The sequence below is a fragment of the Scylla paramamosain genome, chromosome 20, assembly GCF_035594125.1.
Source record: "Scylla paramamosain isolate STU-SP2022 chromosome 20, ASM3559412v1, whole genome shotgun sequence".
In the NCBI taxonomy this organism is placed as follows: Eukaryota; Metazoa; Arthropoda; class Malacostraca; order Decapoda; family Portunidae; genus Scylla; species Scylla paramamosain.
In genome coordinates, this window is record NC_087170.1 from 22,247,482 (window position 1) to 22,271,702 (window position 24,221).

Below are 24,221 nucleotides of genomic sequence, written 5' to 3' on the forward strand. Positions count from 1 at the left end.
ACTGTCACACTTTACGGGGTCGTGAAGAATGGCCACACTGCCCTGCCCCAGCCTTATCAACACGCCCTCCCGACCCCCACACACGCCTTCCCTGCGCCTAAACCTCCACTGCAACACACGCCACCACGACCACCACCACACCAACCCACACAGACACCCACGAGACCCGCAGAAGACCCGAACGACCCACACAGCGCATGAAAACTTGTACTGAGACTCTTGCTATCTGACGAAGGCGAGGTCGAGACGAAGCGAACACCTTTGTTAATGGCAGTCTCTTCGCCCTGTCAAGTTGTCGTGGTCTTATCTTCCTCCCGCGGCAGGCAAACACCGCTCTTATGTAGTGGAAGAATAAGAGCGGCATTGTAGTGTTGTGGGGTAAGTCTTTGCTGACATCCGGGTCTTCCCTCCCCTCCCTGCTCTTCGTCTCCCCTCTGCTCCCTCTCCCTCACCTCTCCCTCACCTACTCTCCCCCTGACCAATGTCCGACGTCTTGTGGGGCGAAGTTTTGTGTGGTCCAGAACGTGTCCCGACCCTTGGCTCCCTGGCTGTGTGTGTGTGTGTGTGTGTGTGTGTGTGTGTGTGTGTGTGTGTGTGTGTGTGTTTTCTTATTGTGTTCCACCCCCCCCTCTCTCTCTCTCTCTCTCTCTCTCTCTCATGAAGTGCAGGAAAATCTACGGTAAAACAAATCAAGTTAAAGAACCATTGCAAGCGAGAGAGAGAGAGAGAGAGAGAGAGAGAGAGAGAGAGAGAGAGAGAGAGAGAGGAGTCTGCCTTGGAGGGAATCGGAGGAACAATTTTTATCTCTAAGGGGCATCTGTACCGGAAGCAGGAGAGGAAGAAGGGAGGAAGGATCGACGGAATAGAAGGGAGGAATTGAATAAACGAAGAGAAGGAAAAGGAAAGGAGTTGACACGGCGCTCATGGCGATAAGAAGCACGTCATTTGGCATTCGAGGAGGAGGAGGAGGAGGAGGAGGAGGGAGGAGGAGGAGGAGGAGGAGGAGGCACTGAAAAAGACATCTCCTCTTCCTATCAAGTGATTTTCAAAACCCTAGAGTCAAAATAAGGATGAGAGAGAGAGAGAGAGAGAGAGAGAGAGAGAGAGAGAGAGAGAGAGAGAGAGAGAGAGAGAGAGAGAGAGAGAGAGAGGTCCAAAAACAAGAAAATGTACAAGAACAGAGAAACCAGACGCGGTGGAGGAAGAGGAAGGGTACGAGGAGGAGGAGGAGGAGGAGGAGGAGGAGGAGGAGGAGGAGGAGGAAGATATAGTGACCCTAAACTCTCCCTCGCTACTGACCCTAAGACATAGATTGTGTTTACGTCAGACAACTCCTCTCCCACGGCACGAGACCTTCCCTCTCCTTTTCTCCTCCTCCTCCTCTTTCCTGCTCTTCCCTCACAGCCCTTTCTTCCTTTACTGTTCTTCCCATCGACCTCCTCCTCCTCCTCCTCCTCCTCCTCCTCTTCTTCCTCCCCCTGTTCCTTCTAGCGTTCTATCTTCTCCCTCTCTCTCTTTCTCTTGGCTTTTACTTCCCCATTTCCTCTTCCCAATTTCAGTGTCTCGCTTTTTTTCCTTATTCCTCCTCTTCTTTTCCTTCCCAACTACTCTTACTTTCACCATCTTCTTTCCCTCGCCCCATTTAGAGAGGCTACTTCCCCCCACCACGTCTCTCTTTTCCCTCCCTCTACTCTTATAATATGTTTTTTTCATTCTTCCTCTTCTTCTCCCAAGTTTTCTTCTTCAACACTCTTAGTACTTTTATTTTAGTCTCTAGTCCGTCCCTCTCCTCCTCCTCCTCCTCTTCTCCTTCTCCTTCTTCTCCTTCTCCTCCTCCTCCTCCTCCTCCTCCTCCTCCTACCGTATTCTAAGCATCCAGGTGTCTGAGTGATGACGCGGAGAACACCTGGAGGAAAATACGGCTCGACATGCGAGAGAGAGAGAGAGAGAGAGAGAGAGAGAGAGAGAGAGAGAGAGAGAGAGAGAGAGAGAGAGAGAATCCGTGTTGGACGTATATAATATTTGTGATAATAACAAACACGGAGTAAAAAAAAAGTAAAGATAAAAAGAGGTAGAAGAGGAAGGTGAGGAGTGAAATGAGGTAGAAATGGAAAAAAAAAAAAAGGCTCAGAATAAAGATATACTGTTGAAATTAATGGAAAATGAGAGGAGGAGCAGGAGGAGGAGGAGAGGAAGAGAGGGCGTGACGAGTACATGGAGGGGCGTGAAGGAGGGAGAGTGGATGATGAATGTGGGAACGAGAGAGGGGGAAGGAGGGGTGTTAATGGAGGAGGAGGAGGAGGAGGAGGAGGAGGAGGAGGAGGAGGAGGAGGAGGAGGAGGACGAGGAGGAGGAGTAGAAGAAGAAAAAGAAGACGAGCAGCAACAACAACAACTACTGAATCTTTCCTTTATTATGAATTACAGATTTACCTACGGAGAGAGAGAGAGAGAGAGAGAGAGAGAGAGAGAGAGAGAGAGAGAGAGAGAGAGAGAGAGAGAGAGAGAGAGAGAGAGAGAGAGAGAGAGAGAGCGGGCTACAGCTTTCTTGTAATGTACCCTTAGAGATCAAAGAGGAGGAGTAGGAGGAGGAAGGGGAGGAGGAGGAGGAGGAATAGGTAGTGGTAATATTACAGGTATCACTCCTTTCTCTCTCTCTCTCTCTCTCTCTCTCTCTCTCTCTCTCTCTCTCTCTCTCTCTCTCTCTCTCCCTCTCTCTCATAACTCTCTTCCCCTCCCTCCTTCGTGTCTCTCCCTCCAGCAGGGCGGTCTTTACCCTCCCTTATGACTGGCGTGGGCGCGCTGCAGCCGTTACGCCCTCTCACGGCAGACACTTGGGCATGACTGGCGGCTCACGCTCACCCATCGATACTCCAATTATCAAAACATTGAGACCTGTATTTAATATCTGACTTCTATTACTGAGATGGATAAATGTTGCAATTGTTTTCAGTGATTTTTTTCTCTTTCAGTAGTAGTAGTAGTGGTGGTGGTGGTGGTGGTGGTGGTGGTGGCTTAAACCAGCAACACTAAATGAAAAACAATAAAAAAAAAAATATATTTACCCCTAGCGGAGGAAGAATAAATTTAGCGAAGTTCCCTCGTAACCCAGACAGTCACCTCCCCCCGACGCAATCAAAGAAAACGGTGCGCGGCTCTGGGCTCCGTTCTTTACGGCGAGCGTGGGGACGGACTCTCGTAAACTGAGCAAGGTACACAATGGCGAGCGCTAATGACCCAGTGTTTCCCCGCGACGCCCCTAAGCCCCTCGTTTGTCCGGGAATCTCGAACCTTTTTGCAGCATTATCCTGTCAGCGGGCGGCGGTGGTGGTGGCGGCGGCAGGGAGATACTTGTATTCTGCTTTTGCTCTTCGCCGCCTCCCCTCGCCTCACCCAGCCCAGCTCATTTCTGCCGCGTCCCGCAAAGGAACAACTAAACCCCTGAATTTTGTCATCGAATGTAACCTTAGCTGTTCGTGACATAGTTTTCTACCTTTGTCTTCCTCTCCACTCCACTGTTTACTACAAGGCGGTGGTGGAATGTGTTAAGGTGCTACTCAGTTCACATTTAACTTTGTTGAGTTCTTCCGGAGCTCCAGGCTTGCTTTCGTGTATTTGTCTCTTTATGGCTTTTTTTTTTCCAGTAGTGTGTGGAGGGCGATCGGATCCCCTTCACCGCCTGCCTCAGGAGGGCCGGCAGGACAGGACGGGCAGCTGTCTCGTCCGTCAGCCTTAGCGGCCTCCTGCTCAGGTCTTCCCCGGCTAAGACCACTAATTACGCCCGACTTATCATTGTCATTAACCTACATTAGGGAACGCTTAGCATAAACCACGGGATTCTGCGGCCCACAAAAGGGGGCGGGATTTACGCCGCACCGCCTCCCCGTTTTGTCTTATATTTAAAACACACAATGACGGTCTGGCGAGGAATTTATTTAATTAACGAAGAAAAGCGGCGTAAAGGCGGCCGATCCCCAGATGGATGTCAGCGGCGCGCTAATGCCTCACCGCGCAGACCGGCACTTTTTTTTTTTTTTTTTTTGCGAACCCCAAGTTCAAGCTTTTTACTGGATTATCATTGGCGACGGCCACCGCCCTCCGTGGTGTGCAAGATGGCCGCCGCCCTCGGGGGAGGATGTGATATCCCGCAGGAGCAGAAGCCGACAAACCTCCGCCATATTCTTGACGAGCAGAATTAGTGAGTAATGATAACCTGCATTCGTCTCATTATGCTGCTCCCTTCCTTCAATGTAATACTTTGGCCTGTGCCTTCATTAGGGTACTCTTGTAATCAGGATGGTTTATGGCAGGGAGCGTCGCCAATCACAGTGAGGCTGTGCTGGCTGAGTCCACTGTCCAGCACGCTACAGGCATGGAAGACCACAAGCAGTAAAAGTGAGTCGGCGGCAGAAGTGAAGAGCCGCCGCCTCCCGCCCGCCGCAGCGACAGCCGGCGGTGGGTCTCGCGGGGCGGGCGGGGCGAGGCCCGTGAGTGTCTGCCTCCTGATTTGCATATAATAGCTATTCAATTTAAGGATATTCATCACTTTAGTTAAAATTTCCATGTAAACACTTCCCTTCCTCCCCGGCGACCCACCACAGCTGACGAAGGGAGAGAACGCTAATGAGAGAAAACAAAAACACGAGCCATTATTCCGGCGGGCGGGGGAGGCCAGCCTGGACCTTGGGGCGGCGCTGCGCAGGGGCGAGAGTCCTGACCCGCCTGGTAATTACACGGCGATTATTTGTGAGAAAATGTGGTAATGACTAGTTGATTGACAAGTGATTCGTCATCTTTATAGGGGTGAGTGTCGCGAGAGGGAGTGTTGCTTCCTCTCTCTCCCTCTCTCTCTCCCTCTACCCCTCACCACCTCTCCCCCTCTCTCTCTCTCTCCTCTCTGTAACTGAAGAATTACAGCCCTGACCGCCGCCCACCACCGCGTCATGAGGGGAGCTGGTCAGTGTATGTGTCTGTGCCCGGCTGTTGTGACTCGCGGCAGGATGTGGGGCGCCGCTCGCCGCTCACTGCATGAATGGCGGCGGGACGCGTCTGACTGAGCGATTCTTTATGTTTGACTGACAACATTTTCCCGATTCAGAGCCGTCCCCTTCCGGTGCTCCATGCGGAAAATGAAGGAGAGAGAGAGAGAGAGAGAGAGAGAGAGAGAGAGAGAGAGAGAGAGAGAGAGAGAGAGAGAGAGAGAGAAAATTTTTAACCTCGTGTATTTATTTTCCTCTAATTCTTTTATGTTTCTCTCTTCCTTACTTCTCATTATGCATTACTTTTATCTTGTTCTTTTCACGCATCATATAACAGGGAGTTAAAAGGATCGTTCTTCTTTGCTTTACTACCACTTCCTCCTCCTCCTCCTCCTCCTCCTCCTCCTCCTCCTCCTCCTCCTCCTCCTCCTCCTCTTCTTCAAGGACACCTTTCATCCCCCACCACTTACTTAAGAAGATGGACTGACTTCACGTGTGTGTTTGTGTGTGTGTGTGTGTGTGTGTGTGTGTGTGTGTGTGTGTGTGTGTGTGTGTAGGAACTGCAGCTGTCTACACTACGATTAAAAGACAAATTGTATAACTATAAAGTGAATTCATAAACAACAAAGCACAACGAAAAAACGACGATAAATGTGAAGAAGAGAGAAAAGCGAAATTATTTGCAAGACAAGTCAACCGAAGTAACGCAAGGAGACAAACAAACCGGAAAGTGGACTAAAGAAAAATAGATATGACAACGAGGAAGAATTATAAGACAGTCGACAGCCAAAAGAGTACAAGATAAAATATATAAAATGAGAGAATATAAAGTAAGGGAACAGAGATAATGTAAAAGCCTCAGATCAAATAAACAAGAAGAAACTAATTTTTTTTTTTATCTAACTTTCATTATTCGCTTCTCATTCTCTAATATTCTCACTCTCTTCCTCCATTCCATTCCTATCACATTTTTTCTCTTTTCAGATCACCTCTCCCTCTTCCTTCACTTTCCCCTTCACACTCCCATCCCTCCCTCTCCCTCGCATCCTCCCTCCATCTCTCCACAGTCCTTCCTCACACTTTTCTCCCTTTCCTCCCTCTTCCTTTCATGCTCCCTTCTCCCATCTCTCCCCTTCACTTATTCTCATCACTCCATTTCCCTTCGTCCAACTACGCACTCCTTTCCTTCCCTCTTCCCATCACTCCCTCCTTCCACCAAGCTCCTCTCCATCTTTCACCCCATTCTACCTCCCCACACCCAACCTGCCTCCTCCCCGGTCGTGATTGGGCATGGCGTGACACAGGAGTTCTCTGATTGGTAGTTGCATGACGAGAAATGACACTGATTGGTCTCCGCATGACGAGCGAAGACACTCATTGGTCGTTGAAGGGCGAGGAGGGGCTCTAATTGGCCAGCCAGGCCCCTCAATTACGTCACAGAGGCTGGTGTTTAATATCTTTCTGTTAACTCTTATCACTGGCAGGGAAGGTGGCAGGGTGGCAAGGAGGAGGAGGAGGAGGAGGAGGAGGAGGAGGAGGAGGAGGAGGAGGAGGAGGAGGAGGAGGAACAGGTTGGTAAAAGGAGGCTCAAGATAGACATGGGTACAGTTGACAGGAGGAGGAGGAGGAGGAGGAGGAGGAGGAGGAGGAGGAGGAGGAGGAGGAGGAGGAGGAGAAGGAGGAGGAGGAGAAGTAGAATAACAAAAACAAGAACAAGGAAAACAAGAAAACGAAGACTAAAAGAAAAGAAAATTATGATAAACAACAATAACAACAACAGGAGGAGTTGAGAGAGAGAGAGAGAGAGAGAGAGAGAGAGAGAGAGAGAGAGAGAGAGAGAGAGAGAGAGAGAGAGAGAGAGTTAAAGTTAAGGTAAGTATCAAGTATTATATTCAATTATATAATTTCATATCATCACCAGATTCAAAGCGACTCATTGTTATCATAATTATCTGTTTTCGTGTCTATTTATCCCCTTTTTTCATCTTTTCACTCCATTACCAGCCACTTTTTATTCTTCCACGTCCTCTTCATCTTCATTATTTCCTTCTCCACGTCTCCCATTTCCTCTCATCTCAATTAGTTCTCTTTTCCTCTCTTTCTTTCTCTTTAAGCTGAAAAAATTCTCTCTCTCTCTCTCTCTCTCTCTCTCTCTCTCTCTCTCTCTCTCTCTCTCTCTCTCTCTCTCTCTCATATATTCATTTTCTTTCCCTCATTTTTCTATATTTTTTCCTGTTCTCCTCCTCCTCCTCCTCCTGTTCTTCCTTTTCCCTTCTCCTTTCCCTTTTCTTTAACGTTCTCCTTTCTCTCGTTCTCCTCCACCTCCTCCTTCACTATCTACGTACCCTTACTTTCCCCCTCATTCTCTTTTCCCCTCACGTGTCACCCTCGATCAAAGGTAATTAAAAAATATACACATCAACTTTTCCTCATCACGTGTTCTCCCCTCACGCATTTCCTCCCCCTTCTCCAGGCAAAAGGGACACAAGCGCCGTTCTTCCACTCACGAACTTGGAGGAGGAGGAGGAGGAGGAGGAGAATGAAGAGGAGGAGAGGATTGTGGGAGGAAAATATGATATACAAACGAAGAATAAGCAGTAAGGAAAAGGAGAAGGAATAAGAAAATATGGAGAAATAAGAGGAAAGCGGGGGAGGAGAAGGAAGAGGAAGAGAAGAAACAGAAGCAACAACAAAAATAAGAGATAAGGAGGAAGGAAGAGGAAGACAAAGTGAAAGAGAAAAAAGAGGTTAAGGAAGAGCAAGGAGGAGGAGGAGGAGGAAGAGGTTGGCGCAGTTTTCCTCTCTTAATTACCAAAGCACAGATGTGGATGAAAATTTATGTGCTTTCCTGCATTCCATCTTCCTCTTTTTCTTTTTTTTCCTTCTCCATTCTTTATTCAAACATTTCCACTGTTCCCCCTTCTTCACTTATTTACTGAACGTTCTCTGTGTATGTCCTTTCGTCTTCATTACTACGCTATTATTTTTTTTTCCTCCTATCATAACGTTATCACTTTTCTCTGTGTCTCCTCAGTTTCTCTTTGTTTCCTTCCTTTTCCCTTCTTTAAAATCTATTATTTCCCAACCTAACTTATTCCAAATTATCTATTCTCTTATTTTTTTCCCATTTCTTTTTTTAAATTTCTATATCTTCTTGTATTAGTTATTACACTTCCTCATTATTATCTGTTATTCCTTTTCCCTGTTCTCTTTTTTATTTCATATCTTTTCTTATTTCCATTTCCGTACTGTCCTTTTTTTTTTTTATCAGCTCCCATTCCCTTATATAATATTTGCTTTATTCTATTTCTTTCCTGATATCATATTTCACTATCTCCTCTTTTATTCCCTCTTTTTTCTATGCACGCGTTGTTGCATTCATCAAGTATTCTATTCTCCCTAATCTTTCACTTCCTTCTCCTTCATGCACCCCTTTATCTCTCTGACCTTATTCTCCTTCCTTTCTCTCTCTCTTCCTTCCGTATTGTTCTTCCAGCCCTTGTCTGCCCTCTCATTTATTCCCTTTTCTCCTTCCCTTCCTTGTCTATCCTCGCATTTATTCCCTTCCCTCCTTCCTTCCCCTTAGCAGAGAGAGAGAGAGAGAGAGAGAGAGAGAGAGAGAGAGAGAGAGAGAGAGAGAGAGAGAGAGAGAGAGAGAGAGAGAGAGAGAGAGAGAGAGAGAGAGAGAGAGAGAGAGAGAGACATGAACTCGCTCTTAATGAGGAAGGGAAAGTCAGGTGAACCAGGTATATTTTGGGTCACCCCGTGCCAACCAGCAAAGAATGGCCTGACCTCATGCAAGCCGTGGCCTTTCCTGACCCCTCGCTGACTCTGCTAACCTTGACGGCACCAGCAGGAGCCTCGACGTGACCTTTTACACCTGCCGTCTGTGAGTTGTCCTTCCTGTAATTACTACCTGTCTTGTTTTTGTTCGCTGCAGGAGACTGTGGTTAAGAGTGCGTCGCTGTCTGGCTGGTTAGGTCTAGTCTTCTCGTCTTGTCTCTTGTCTCTCTCTCTCTCTCTCTCTCTCTCTCTCTCTCTCTCTCTCTCTCTCTCTCTCTCTCTCTCTCTCTCTCTCTCTCTCTCAGGGATACAAACACACCAGGAGACAAACACATGGGAACAGACATACGAAGTTACATACCCACAAGGACACACACACACACACACACACACACACACACACACACGGGAACACGGACACTTACGGACACAGACACGCAGAAGGGTCGCTGCTCCCTACCACTCACTACTTGGCTGTGCTGATGAATTACGAATACATTAACAACGGCTGATACCTGCAAGTTACTATCTTCCACGCAATTAAGGGTTTTCCGGGTGATTATATGAAGATTTACTGCAGTGCGACCCCCGGTGGAGTACATGAATCAAGAGTGCGTGGCTGGACCGTGTACATGCAGCGCTAACCGGGTTGTGCATGACTTGTAAGGCCCATGTTCAGGAAGGCTTTGCTCTTCCACCACGACTGTTTTCCAAGGCCACAAAGATGATTAGCCAGGTTCTCAAGAGTGTTTCCCCTGTCAATAATGTAGACAACTTGATAATCTGTCACTAGAATCATTAAAAATACAGGAAAATCAGAAGATAATAGGAAAAAAGTGAATACACACACACACACACACACACACACACACACACACACACACACAAGGACAGATGAAAAATTGAAAGAAATGCAAAAGCTGAAAATTGAAGGAGAGCAGGATAATTCTAACTGTGATATGAAAGTGAGAACATATGTATGTGTGCGTGTGTCGGTGTGTGTGTGCGTGTGTCGGTGTGTGGGTGGGTGTGCGTGCATGCGAAAATTACACGACTTTAACTTTCATTAACACTAAATAGCCTCCTCCTGCTCTGATTACTTCTAATTTGAATAAAATCTTCATTGCTAATCAGACGCTACTTGCCTGTACTCAACAAGGAACCGACAAAGAGTGACGCGCGACGAACCACAGAGCGTGACGTGTTACAAAACTACAACTACAAGAGTGAACGATGAGCGCAGACGTTGTTTTCTTCTTTAATGTCGTTAGTCATGTGTTAACAACTGCTATATAGTGAGAGGTAAGAAAACATCACCATTTACAGGCCATGACCAATCGTATACTGTGAGTCATCTTTCAGTTTACCAGTCAGTGAGACAATCGTAACTTTTGATCCACTTCAATTTAATTATGACGAGAGAGGTCGTAAGATTATGCAGAAGCGCACGCACACATGCACACACACACACACACACACACACACGTAAATAGAATGTAAAAATTTGAGCCTCACTTAAAACGCGGAATAACGTATCAGGTGAATATGAAGTCAGGGAAAATAAGTTTACATGACATGCAGGAATAGCGTCCTTACTGTGCCAGTCTATTAAAGTCCGGTGCGACAAGTGATAGGGACAAATTTACTGCAATCGAAACTACAAGGGACACTATAACTAGCCCTTGTATATAGTATTTTTCCTCTTATTTATTCATTTTTGGGTTAAACTGCCTCATTCTAAGTAGAATTATCTTTTTTCTTTATTTTTCGTATTTTTCTATTGTCATTGCCTGAATGTATGTGAGGACGGCAGCGGGCGAGACTAAAGTGGAAGAGAAAAAATCCTAAAATAAGATAAAAAGAAAATGGTGAAAAAAAATCTTAGCAATTAAATTTATCGTGATCGACTACATTTTAAATACAGGAAGCGGTAAAACACTTGGCTTGAGGGAGAGAGAGAGAGAGAGAGAGAGAGAGAGAGAGAGAGAGAGAGAGAGAGAGAGAGAGAGAGAGAGAGAGAGAGAGAGAGAGAGAGAGAGAGAGAGAGAGAGAGAGAGAGAGAATCAACAGCACATAAAACAGAAAAAAACAAACCAAAATATACAACCAACACAAAACTTTAAATGAGACAATGAACAAAAAATCGCGTGTGTGTGAAACGGACTGACAAAAAAAAAAAAAGAAAAAAAAAGAAAAAAATCGAAACAGGAAGAATGAGATCTGAATAATACGTCACGTGAACAGTAAGGGTTACCTGAAGGGCTGAAGGGACAGGTAAGGGCCAGACAAGATGAGGTACGGAGCCCTAATGGGTGGAGGCAGGAGAGGAGAGGAGAGAGGAGAGGGAGGGGAGGGGAGAGGTGGGGATCGCACGTGCTACAAGCGAGGCCGACGATGGGAAAAGAGTTAATTGTTTTATCTCATCTTCGTCATTTTCCGCCTCTCAGCCTCACTTCCGGGTGGGAGGCTGGGGAGGAGGGGGAAGGGAAGGGGAAGAGCGGTGGAGGAGAAAGAGGAAGGCACGAACGGTCACCACCTGGTCCATCCTGACCCTGGTACTGTCCTGTCTTGTTAGGTGGTCTTCAGGCACACACACACACACACACACACACACACACACACACACACACACACACACACACACACACACACACACACACACACACACACACACACACACACACGCACACCTCTTCATCAATGCACTCATCATTATCCTCAGTGTCATCATTATTACTCACCACTATCACCATAAATAAGGGTACAATCATTAAAGTCATCACCACGATCATCACCACTACTATCACTGCCTATATCACCACCACCACCACCACCACCACCACGAGAAATACACCAATCACAACAATCTATACCCCAGCCGTCATCACCATCATCATCTCTGCAACCACCACCCGCACTGCCGCCGCTCTTATCACCGCCATCACCACCGCAAAACAAATCAACAAAAAAGCAACAAAACCACACCAGCACCACCACCGCCACCACCACCACGCCAAGGACACGTCACCACCACCGCCACAGCCACCACTCATGAAACTGACAGCCGCGGAGAGAGAGAAAAAAAAGTGAGGACAAAAAGCAATTACATGCGAGAATCAACACTTGGAACCTCACGCCACCGCCACCACCATCACCACCACCGCTACCACCACGACTTCCAACTCAGCAATAAACATTCCACTAATTATCACATTTTTACGTATTCGCATTCATTACAACCACAGTCATCATGGCTACTAACACTATAACACTATATCGCACTTAAAATCACTTAGCACTCACGGATAATTTAGCTCGTAACACACACACACACATACACACATACACATACACACACACACACACCTCCTCAGAAGTATCTATACATTATTAATTTGACTCATTTCTACTTCATATGAAAGATTTAATACCGGAGAGAGAGAGAGAGAGAGAGAGAGAGAGAGAGAGAGAGAGAGAGAGAGAGAGAGAGAGAGAGAGAATCTGCGGTAAATTAAGATAAAAGAATCTATTGTCATTCGACTGCCTTATTTAACAACCTTATATTATATCATAACTTTCATTCCTCCTCCTCCTCCTCCTCCTCCTCCTCCTCCTCCGTTATAATCAATACAGTATAAACTTTAAGGCCACCGCCACCACCACCACCACCACCACCACCACCCTTTGGGCCGCACCGCCATGCTGCTCTATCGGCAAAATATTACAAGGGATGACGGAAGGAAGAAAAAAAGAATGAAAATAATGATAAACTTGGTCTTCTGATCCCCTTTGGTACCACGCCGCCCTTCCCTTTACCCCTTACCCTTCCCCCCTCTTAACCTAACCCTATCCTGCTCTCCCCCTCCCCCTTCCCCTTCCCCTTCCCCTCGCCTGCCTAAGCTTCATGTTCCCTTTGTCCCTTCTGATGGGTAGGGAAAAAACGCTGTCATACTGAGGAATCTTTCAAGGCATTTTCCTTTTTTTCCCCTTTTTTCCTGCGAGTACTGAGAACGAGGGAAGGGTGGAGGGAAAACTGGAAAAGAGGATGGTTAGATGGGGAAACGCGGAAGTGGATACAGTGATGGGGATGGAGAGGGGAAAGCATATATTAGTTGGGAGAGGAAACTTGGAAGGGGAAAGTACAGAGAGGGAAGGAAGGAGAGAAGAGGGGAGAAAGGAGAAGAGGAGACGAGGAGGGAAATGATATATGGGGCTCAAGGGAGAGGAGGAGGTACTAGAGATAACGAAAGACGTGGGGGGAGGAGGAGGAGGAGGATGATGGTGAGGAGGAGGAGGAGGAGGAGGAGGAGGAGGAGGAGGATATACAGAGACAGGGGAGGGGAAAGAGAAAACAGACCACATAATAGCATAAATATACAGAGAGAGAGAGAGAGAGAGAGAGAGAGAGAGAGAGAGAGAGAGAGAGAGAGAGAGAGTACAAGCAGGAAGAGCGGGAGGGAGAAGACGAAAGTAGAGAAAGGGAGAGGAAGGGAAAGGGAGGGAAAGAGGGAAAGGATGGGGCGCAGTAGGGAGGAGAGGGACGAGGGGTGGGAGGGAAGGGTATATAAAAAAAAGGGTTTTGTTCGGTTATGTTTACACGTGTCCGGTTAAGAGGATAGTGACGGGACAAGGGAGGAGGAGGCCGGGACGGGACACCTGCCCAAGGACCGAGCGGCGGCGGGCGGGACAATCTCTTTATCCTCAGAAAAATGGATGAAAATTAATAAAGAAGACAGGAATTTTAACCCATTCTTCCCTCCTCTTCTCCTCTTCTTCCTCCTCCTACGGGTTTCTCTTCTTTTCGTTGTCCTCTCCCCGCCCACTTTGTTCTCCCAAATTGAATACATTTTTGGAGAGATTGTCATAATGTGGGAAAGTAAAGGTACATGTGTGTGTGTGTGTGTGTGTGTGTGTGTGTGTGTGTGTGTGTGTGTGTGTGTGTGTGTGTGTGTATGTATGTAAAGGATGGAAACTAAGCTGTATGTGGTCATAATGTTGAAACAATTTAGTGGAATGTGTATATCAAACTTTTTCGCACACCAAACGTTCAGTATCAACACCCAAACACCACCACCACTACCACTACCACATCCTTCCCTTTTACAAGACACGGATCAAGAAACAAAGATACGGACCATACCACAACCCCAGACGACGGTCAGTCCTCTCCGCGGCAGTCTAACTAATAATGACGGAACGCCTCCATAATTAACTTAGACACTGAAACAATGCACTAGTTTAACAGGAAGGTACGGGGCTGTCGGGCTATCTGATGTACTCACCGCCTGCCTGGACGCCCTGAGCCTTGCATGGGAGGGGCGGGGGAGGGTGTCGGGCGCTGTGGGTGAAGAGGCAAGGGTACTTGTATCTTGTAGGCTCATTTGGTGATGTGTCTCTTGTGGCACTGCAATACACGAAGGGTGAGTGAAGTGTTGATGTGTGTGTAACTATACCTATCTGCCTACACACTCATACACATATACACAGAACAAATGTAAACTGGGCTACACGAATGTATGTAGTTCAGGGCCTGTATACTACAAATGGATAAATATACATATAATCCCTTTATAACACAGCTAGATAAATATACACACAATGTCTTTATAATACAACTACAATGGTAAATATAAACACAAGCTCTGTAAAATACAAATAAATATATATACACACAATCCTTTATAATACTTGAAAATATATACACATTCCCTGTATAATACAACACACACACACACACACATACAGCAATCAGAAGCACCACAGCATTCTCAGATCCAGCAGAGCGAGGCGGGACCAGCACCACCACAGCGGCCGCCACACCCTGTAACTAGCACACAGCAACAAGTAAAGGTCCTGTAAACAAGCATGGTGGTGTCCAGAACGAGGCAACGAGTCATTACTGGCCATTTACGTAACTCTGACAAGCATTAGTGTTATTCTGCCAGTCATTTTCGCTCGCGTAGTTTTTGGTTTTGCGATTTTTTTTTTTATAATTTCAGGATGTTTGTATTATTTTATTTGTATTAGTATTTGTAGTAACGTATCTATTAGTTATGCATTGTGTGTTCTCAATATTCGTAAAAGACAGAGGACTGGGAGCTCTCTTTTTTTTTTTCTTTTTTCTTCAGGGACTTAAACATTCCCACATAACAGGAACGATGTAGGAATGATTTTACTTTTCTGTAGTTTAGTAAATCTCAATCTCTCAGGAACTTTATAATATTTAACACTATTCTTAACAAGCAATAGTTTCAGGTGACTCACTCCGCAATTGACGATTAGATCTCCGACATGTGGTCTTGAAAATGTGTCATCGATTTTGTGTCAAGATTTCTCCGGAATAATTAAATTTTTATTTTTATTTACTTTTTACTCTTTATTATAGCCATAACTTAAAACATTGCCAGACGCAGCATCATAAGAACGAAGTAATGGCACAGACGGACAGACAGATAGACAGGTAAACAGACAGACATACACAGGTAGGAGGATAGATAGATAAGTAGATAGCTAGCTACACAGACAGATAGATAAATTCTACTCTTATCTTTCAATCTCAGTTACATCACATGATCCGGAAATCATTGAATCAACCAATCCATCAATCAGTTTTCTCTATGTATATACTCTCCTCTCTCTCTGTTCTTTCGTCCCTATCCAGTCCTTATTTCCCTATATCTATCCCCCTGTAGTTCTCTTTCCTCTTATCTGTACACTCTCCCCTACTCTCCTCCTCTCCACATGTACTTCTACCTGTCTTCCACTTTTCTATTCCCATATGTTCTCTCTCTCTCTCTCTCTCTCTCTCTCTCTCTCTCTCTCTCTCTCTCTCTCTCTCTCTCTCTCTCTCTCTCTCTCTCTCTCTCTCTCTCTCTCTCTCTCTCTCTCTCTCTCTCTCTCTCTCTCTCTCTCTAGCTTCTCCCTTCCCTTTCCTTCATGTTGTCCGCACACTCACTGTCAACACTCGCATTCCTAGGTCACCACCACCACCACCGCGACCGCCACTACTACCAAGTCCTCTTCCTCCTCCTCCTCCTCTCACTTCGCATTCAGCACCCCACCTGTCCCGTCCGCCTCCAGGTGAGTAATAGGACCACGAAGATTCCAGGTGTGTGTGTATATATGTGTGTGAGTAGCTGTATTTGTGACTTTTTCTTTTTCTCTCCCTCAGTTCCTCGGTTTTTCTCTCTCTCGTGTTCCTCAGCTCATTTCATTTGCGATTCGGGTCCGGCCTTCTCGTTACCGCCGTGCTGACCACCGCCGCTGGTTACCAATGGCCTAGTGACGACCCCGCTCCGATTGTCGCTTCCTGTCCCTACCTCCTGTGTGATCTTCCCTCCTATTGGTCGCCAGCTTGAGACACGAGCGCTGGTTGGGTGACAGGATTCATAAGACTGGACTCTTCCCTTCTTTCTTCTCGTTTTCTTCTTCCCTTCCCTAGTTTTCGTTAGTGCGAGTCAAGTTTTACCAAGGGACCTTAAAAAATAGATAATTGTGATTTACTAGACTTGTCAGCCAATCAGATTTGCTAATAGGGTGGCTTCTGTGGCCAATCAAATGCAATTATCCTTCTACTGTTATTTATTTCGCTTTTTTTTCTTTCAGGTTTTATGAGCGGGATGAAAGAAAGGAATCCACGAGTTCGGGTACTTTTGGTCTTGTTTATTTCATCTATTTTTTGTTTTTGTTTTTTTGGTGTATTATTTCACGACCTGAATTAATGTGTGTGTGTGTGTGTGTGTGTGTGTGTGTGTGTGTGTGTGTGTGTGTGTGTGTGTGTGTGTGTGTCATACTGTCTTGCACAATTAAACCTACGGAAAAAAATAATCTCACTTTATCTAACTGACTGATTTTACTGCCTGTTCTTGTGTATGGCTTAACTGTATTCATTGCCCATTAGTCTCTCTCTCTCTCTCTCTCTCTCTCTCTCTCTCTCTCTCTCTCTCTCTCTCTCTCTCTCTCTCTCTCTCTCTCTCTCTCTCTCTCTCTCTCCGTCCTTCCCTCAGGTAGCCGTACTTCACGGGCGGATGGGTTGAAGAGGGAAGGGGAAGGAAGGTAAAGGAGAGAAGGAGGGACAGTACAGGAGGAAGGGGAAGGGAAGAGTAGGGGAGGGAAGGGTAGGGGAGGGTCCTCACCATACAATACTCCCCCACCGCCGATTATTATTGATATCAAACAAGGAAGGGTGAAGGATTATTACCCTGAGGGACACCGGGAACGAGGACACCGAGGGACGTCTTCTTGGGGTTATGAGGAAGCCTTTTGGGACGTCACGGGAAATTTGGGCGGTCGGAAGGGCGTGAATGATGGGTCCTGCCTCCTCCTCTCTGTGTGTGTGTGTGTGTGTGTGTGTGTGTGTGTGTGTGTGTGTGTGTAAAGGGAGTCTTCAGTCATCACCTGTATTGATTATTAATTTCTGTTACCTGTGGGAACTTCAACATTTTATTAATTAATGTTTTGTTGTGTGTTGCCGCGTCTTTTCTGAAACTCCCTGTCGTTATTTTATATTATACAAGGGAATTTCGGATAGAGTATACTGCAGCAGACGTCTTGGCCCTTACCAGGTGATTTGTGATAGTACATAAACTACCTTTCTTCTTTTATCTCTTCTCTTCTTTAAATTTCCTGTTAAATTATTGAATATTGTTTCATATACTTATTAAATTATCTAGTTCATTTATTTTATTAGGTATTTCACGCTTCTCTCTCTCTCTCTCTCTCTCTCTCTCTCTCTCTCTCTCTCTCTCTCTCTCTCTCTCTCTCTCTCTCTCGCGGGTACCACAGGCGAATAGAGAGAGAGAGAGAGAGAGAGAGAGAGAGAGAGAGAGAGAGAGAGAGAGAGAGAGAGAGAGAGAGAGAGAGAGAGAGAGAAATGAAGGGCGGGCCTGCGTAACAAAGGGTGACCCACCAAACAAGGGTCGCGCCAAAGGAATAGGCTGCCCCCTTGTCCCTTGGCTTCCCTTAATTAACATTGTCAGTAACAGTCGACACACCTCCCCTTACCCCCTTCCCATGACCCCTTCCCCTTACCCGTACCCTGACCCTCCAGCCTCCCACCTCCGTCCCCTTGCCTCCTCTACACGCCAGGGATGGACAGGCGGACAGGCGTGCATGAATATTCCCAAACGCAGCAACGGTGACTGCAGCGATATTAGATTCCCTACTGAGAAGAGTGACTGGTAGAATTGTGATGTTTATTTATGTTCAGTAATATTTCTATGCGCTTTGAGAAATACCCCTTTGTGCATTTGAGGAGTGCACAGCCTTATTACCAAAAAATAACAAAAATATGATAACTGTAACTCGGGTAATGTTATTCGTAATTGCCAAATGAAAAACAAAAACAAATGGGAGAATCTATAAGTAGAAAAAAATAATAATAAAATCGATAAATGAGAGAGAGAGAGAGAGAGAGAGAGAGAGAGAGGGAGAGAGAGAGAGAGAGAGAGAGAGGAGAGAGGAGAGGAGAGAGAGAGAGCGAACATAAGGTTAATTTTCTTTATTCTACAGACTACAAAAATATTGAAGAGTCCGCATTACATACAAAATGATCAACGTGCGTGATTGTGACAACAAATAATCTAGAAATGAAGAGACTAAGTGTATTAGAACCGGTAAGAGAAGACCGTCACATGTCGAGCCTTTGAAAAATAGGAGAAAAAAAAATACCAAACAAATTTTACCATAGATACGTATATAATGTTAGAAAAAATAGATGATTTCGTTCTAATATTATGACAAGCTTGATTACATGCCATATGGGCGCCGCTTTTGTGCTGGGCTGTAGAAAAAAAGAGGGAGGGAAGGAAGGAAGGACGGACCGGAAGAAAGGTGGAGGAAGTAGAGTACGAGGGAGGGAGGGACAGGAGGAGGAAGGAACGAAGGAACGATGGAAGGAAGGGAGGAAGACGGAAGGGTGGGTGAAAAAAAAAAAAAAACGTAAAAGGTGATGGACGAAGGAAGAATGAATAATAAAAAAAAAGAAAGATGGGGTAGAAGAAAAGGAAGGAATAAAGGAAAGAATAGCAGGAAATCATAGAATGGAAGATACTGAATAAGAAACAAAAGAATGATAGAGAAAAAAAAATGTAGAAATAAAAAAAAGAAAAAAGAAAAAAACAACGAAAAAAAATAAAAAAATAAAAGAAAATGGAAGAAAAAAAGAAACAAGGATGAAAGAGAAAGAACAAGACGAAACAAAATAAAAAAAAAGAATGTAACGGAAGAAAGAACACAAGAAACAACACAAAACGAACATACAAACATAAAAAGGGAGAAAGACGGCCAGAAAACAAGGGAAGGACAAGATAACAGGAAGAAATATGACAGAAAGCGAGGTCAACGATGATACGAGGGACACAACAATAAAAGCAGAAAGAGATAGAAAACAAGAGGACAAGATAAGACGAGGAGCTATCAAAGAAAACGAGGCGAGACGATGATAGGTAACAAATGACAGAATGAATAAGGAAAGCTTGCTAGAGAAAATGACAAATCCTAACCACCACCACTACTGATATAACACACGCACAGACGAGCGAAGCTGCTGACAAGAGGCAACAGTAAGGCGTGAGGGGAATGTTAATAACGTGTTAAGTTGTAGTCACAAAAATAATCAACAGCTAATCAACCTCGCATTCTCCTCCAAACAGGTGAAGATGCAGGTGAGTGATTGATTGACTGACTGACTGACTGACTGACTGACTGACTGAGAGCTGATGCCAGAATGAGGTGAGTGAAGGATCTGAGTGAGTGAGTGAGGGAAAGATAAAGGAAAAAATGGATATGAAGATAGTTTAGTGATAATAGCAGATGATAATAGATGAATATGCAGTTACAGAATATACTTGTACATAAAGATAAAAAGATAAGTGGGAGGCTATCGCTCTTTGTGTTACCTGTTTCTGTTAAGAGAGAGAGAGAGAGAGAGAGAGAGAGAGAGAGAGAGAGAGAGAGAGAGAGAGAGAGAGAGAGAGTGAGAGAGAGAGAGAGAGAGAGAATTTTCCCTACCCATATTACTCAGTCAAATCTCAACCTTTTCCTCAAATTTCTTCGCACAATCTAATGCCTTTCTACCTTCCACTCCCTTACATTTCCCTCGCCCTTAAGAAAGTTTACCTACCTACCTACCTTCCTTCCTTCATCTCTTCTGGCTCTCTTGGTTCTCTCCTTCCTCGGGCCATCCGCACCCTCCCACACCCCTCACCACTCCCTCTCTCCACACGCGGGTACACACACTTCCCTCACTACTAACATCGTGGGTCTGTTTGTCTACCAAGTGCTGAGGACCATTTTAATAACCTTTTTCTGTATTTAACTAAAGGGGGAGGGAATACGTGGATAGTCATTCCTTCGCCGCTTCTCTCCCTTGACGCTGTGAGAGGATGAGGAGGAGGAAGGAAGATTATTCACTTGATCAACATGGGAGGGAAAAAAAAGTGAAATTCTGTGTCTTTTAACTAAATATTGAAGCGGCGATGGGAAAATAAGAAGTGACAAAGGTGAGAGAGAGAGAGAGAGGAGAGGAGAGAGAGGAGAGGAGAGAGAGAGAGAGAGGAGAGAGAGAGAGAGAGAGAGAGAGAGAGAGAGAGAGAGAGAGAGAGACTGAATGAAGTAAGGAAGAGAGCTATAAGAGGTGAGGAAAATGGAAAAGGTAAAGGAGGAGAAGGAGGAGTAGGAGGAAATGGCAAAGTAGGGACGCCATTACAAGAAAATACCCCACTGCCTTCCACCCCTCCTTCACCCCCCTTTTTTCCCCCTCCCCCCCTTCTCTCCCCCTTCCTTAGACCTTCTCATGGTTAAACAGTGAAGCAGATGATAAAAGAAATTCCACAAGGAGATTTACCGCCACGTAAGGTGTATGGGAGGGAGGGCAAGGGAAGGGGGAAGGGGGGGAGGGGGAGGCGGAAGAAGGAGAAGGGAGGGTGAAGTGGAATGACTTAAAAGGAGGGGATGAGGAGAGGGGGAGGAGAGGAAAAGGGGAGGAGAGAGGAAGAGAAGACAAGGAATGATGGATGTGTAAAGGGGTAATTATATATCATTAAATACTAAGAATAATGGGGAAAATTTTCATTGTATATTCTTCAGACAAAACCGAGACAGACCGCAAGGGGCGACGTGAAGCTTGCTCTTTGTCACCCGGGCCACGAGGACGCGCACACGAGAGCAAGGAGACGCGAGGACACGATAACAAATGAATGATGTGGATGCGAGGACGACACAACGACAGGAAGGTAGATTACTAGGAAACGAGAACACTGGAGCACGAGGAGGCGAGGACACGAGCACAAGAACATGAGGGCAATTTAACACGAAAAAAAAAAAAAAAAAAAACGACGACGCTATCACAAGAGAACACAAAGGAAAGTCACCTAAGAAGAACACCAACACAGGGGCACAATAGCACGAGGACAACTAACACTAGAACACGTGGAAAGACACTAATACTAACTGAACACGAGGACACGATGACACGAGACCACTTAGATAGGCATTAGGACACACGGACATTCCACAGCCTCTCCACAGTGATGCACCGTGAAGACCCCCACTGCCCACACAGACACGCTACAACCTTACCCGAAATTAATCTCTCTCTCTCTCTCTCTCTCTCTCTCTCTCTCTCTCTCTCTCTCTCTCTCTCTCTCTCTCTCTCTCTCTCTCTCTCTCTCTCTCTCTCTCTCTCATCACTAATGTCCCGGGTCGCCGCGCTCCTCCCCGCGATGATGAAGAAATGATAATTGCCCCGCGTGACACCTTCTATGAATCTTGATTAGCCTCCGCCCCGACCTGGCCCACCTGCCCGCCGCCCACCTTACTGGGACACCCGTCACCCGCCAGCCCCGGGGAAGAAGGAAGAGGTAAAGGAGGAAGCGGAGGAGGAGGAGGAGGAGGAGGAGGAAGACTACCTAAAAGATGATCTACCTTGGTTCTGGGTGACACTAGAGTAGGAGGGATAGTGGTGGTGATGGTAGTGGTGGTGGGGGTGATGGGAGAGTGACGGGGGAGGCAGGGGAGGGAGTAATGGGGGAGGTTCAGCCCGTGTAGACAAGGGCCACTATGGAATATTTTGGTGCACAAATCATCCGCGTTTTGACGTGGTTATGGCTGTCCGTGCCGCGTCGGAGGCTTTGGTCCAAGTGTCAGAATGTATCGTCTGTGGCTGGCGCGGCGCGGAGGGCGAGTGGCGATGCGACGGCGGGTGCGGAGGTGAGGGAGGGTGACGAGGGGGCTGGGGGAGGCGAGGCAGATAACAAGGTAATCCGTGGCCTCAATAAACTGGGTCTTGTCGGGCCATAACGCAGGTCACGGGGCTGCGGTGTGACCCACGGGTCCTCGAGGCGGGTGTGACAGCGGCGAGGCGCCCCTGCATCTGTCTGGCGCAGCGTCTGAGGCTGGAAGATTTTTCTTTAATAACCACTTTAGTTGGTATCTCAGACGGACCTCGAGTCAGGGCGCAACCCGATCCGCATTCCTGAGGCCGCCTTGGCCCTTACGTCCCCACGCACAGGGGCCACAGGGGATCCGCGAAGGGCGGCCACGGTGGGTCTCTGGAAGGGACGGCCATCTTGATATGAAGGGCCAAAGATCCATAAAGTTCTGTGTTTTGATGCAAAGGACTATGGAAAATTTAATTGCTGACACGCTGGGTAACATATGGATATTGGCCGCCGCTGTATCCACTCCGCCGGCCTTGCTAACTTTAATTTTTTTGCCTTATCTCCTACTCTGCTTATCGCTTCGAGGACCAAGAAAGAGAAACGTAAAATATTAAAGCAAAGGAATGGAGGAGGAGGAGGAGGAGGAGGAGGAGGAGGAGGAGAAGGAAGACAGAGACGCCCGGGAGATGCCCTGGGAGGCGGCCTTGCATGTTTCAGGTTATGGCGAGGTTAATCACTCGCGGCCGAGGACCTGCGGAGTTGTCTTAAATTGCTTATATTTTTTTCCCCTCTCTCCCGACGCTGACGGATGGGCGGGAGAGTGTGGGCGGTGTGGGCGGCGGCTAGCTCTCTCTCTCTCTCTCTCTCTCTCTCTGGGAACAAACCAAACATTTACCCCCCAGTGCTCTCTCCCCTCTACTCCCCCAAGAAAAAAGAGCTCACACTTACATCCCAACCCCAACTTACCTCCCCCACTTCCTCCCCCACCTCCACCTTCCCCCAACCACTTACACTAATCTTTCCAATTCCCAAAGAACCTTCCATCTTCCAGTGTCTGTCTGTCTGTCTGCCTGTGGTCCCCTAGAGCCACCTGTCCCTATTCGTCGGGTTCTGGGCACAAAAATCGGACACTCGCCAATTAGACTATTTGACGAGAAAATTGGAATGTCTTACTGACGCGAGGGAATATGATAAAGGTGGCCGAGGATATAATTTTTTGTACAGGGAAGTTACTATACGTTTGTGTGTGTGTGTGTGTGTGTGTGTGTGTGTGTGTGTTAATATTGCAAGGGATGGCACATAATGGATTTTAGTTACTGACTGACTGACTGACTGACTGAGAGTGTGTGTGTGTGTGTGTGTGTGTGTGTGTGTGTGTGTGTGTGTGTGTGTGTGTGTGTGTGTGTGTGTGTGTGTGTGTGCAAAAAAATAAATAAAATAAAGAATATACGTATAATTGAGGAGGAGAAAATAATATATGAGAAGGCTGATTGACCGTCATAATTATGGAAACCTAAATACATGCTGGAGGAATACACCTTTACCTCTCCCTCTCCCTCTCCCTCTCTCTCTCTCTCTCAGACACACACACACAAACCTGATCTTCTCAACCCAGGAAGCAAGGTGGGTGTAAATCACGACACACGGCGATTACCTGCACACGGATTCCAATGCACGTAGATCAAGAAGCAGGAGGAAGCAGGTAAGAGGTGCGAGCTTAATGGCAGCGCTGTGTCGCCGGACGAGGAACAGAAGGAGTAGGAGGAGGTGAAGGAAGAGGAGGAGGAGGAGGTACAAGAGGGAAGACAGGCCAATAGCTATTTCCTGCCGAGTCTTCAATGCCATGCTGGTCACGTCCTCGAGACACACACGTAACAGGGGTGATATTTGAGGGATGGGTGGTCGGGGAGGATGGTTGGAAGGCAGGCAGGCAGGGGAGGGCGGCAGGCATAAGGTGTACTTGGGCAGGTAAAGTAGTGTGGTAGTTTTTCGTATTGGTAGTAATTCTGGTGGTGTGCGGAAGGTACATTTGTAGCAAGGTGGTGACGTGATAGTTGTAGTAGTAGTGCTGGTAGTGGTGGTGGTGGTGGTGGTCTGTTGTAGCTTCCTGCTGGTGGTGGTGGTGCTGGGTGGTGGTGGTGTTGATGGTAATGGTTTCAGAGGTGGTGATGAGTGTGTGTTTTGTGAGGGACTAATTCACCATGAGGAGAAATGTGAGAAAAAGAATTATTGTACTTGGCTATCATGATCGAGAGAGAGAGAGAGAGAGAGAGAGAGAGAGAGAGAGAGAGAGAGAGAGA

The 24,221-nt window shown here is 46.5% G+C and overlaps 1 protein-coding gene across 7 annotated transcripts in view; it reads right to left on the reverse strand.

Annotated features, from left to right (window-relative positions):
- The window catches only part of LOC135110652 (uncharacterized), a 205,615-nt gene that overhangs the window by 35,838 nt on the left and 145,556 nt on the right, over positions 1-24,221 (reverse strand). For 2 of the 7 annotated variants that reach the window (XM_064023200.1, XM_064023201.1), the window contains exons 6-7: positions 14,505-14,588; positions 14,044-14,165 (exon numbers count right to left, since the gene is read on the reverse strand). The exons of 2 other annotated variants lie outside the window; for them this stretch is intronic. In XM_064023200.1, the coding sequence (XP_063879270.1) occupies positions 14,139-14,165; positions 14,505-14,588 (111 nt within the window). In that variant the 3' untranslated portion in view covers positions 14,044-14,138. The remainder of the gene's footprint in view (positions 1-14,043; positions 14,166-14,504; positions 14,589-24,221) is intronic. 3 more of the 7 variants (XM_064023205.1, XM_064023206.1, XM_064023202.1) reach the window with 2 other exon arrangements.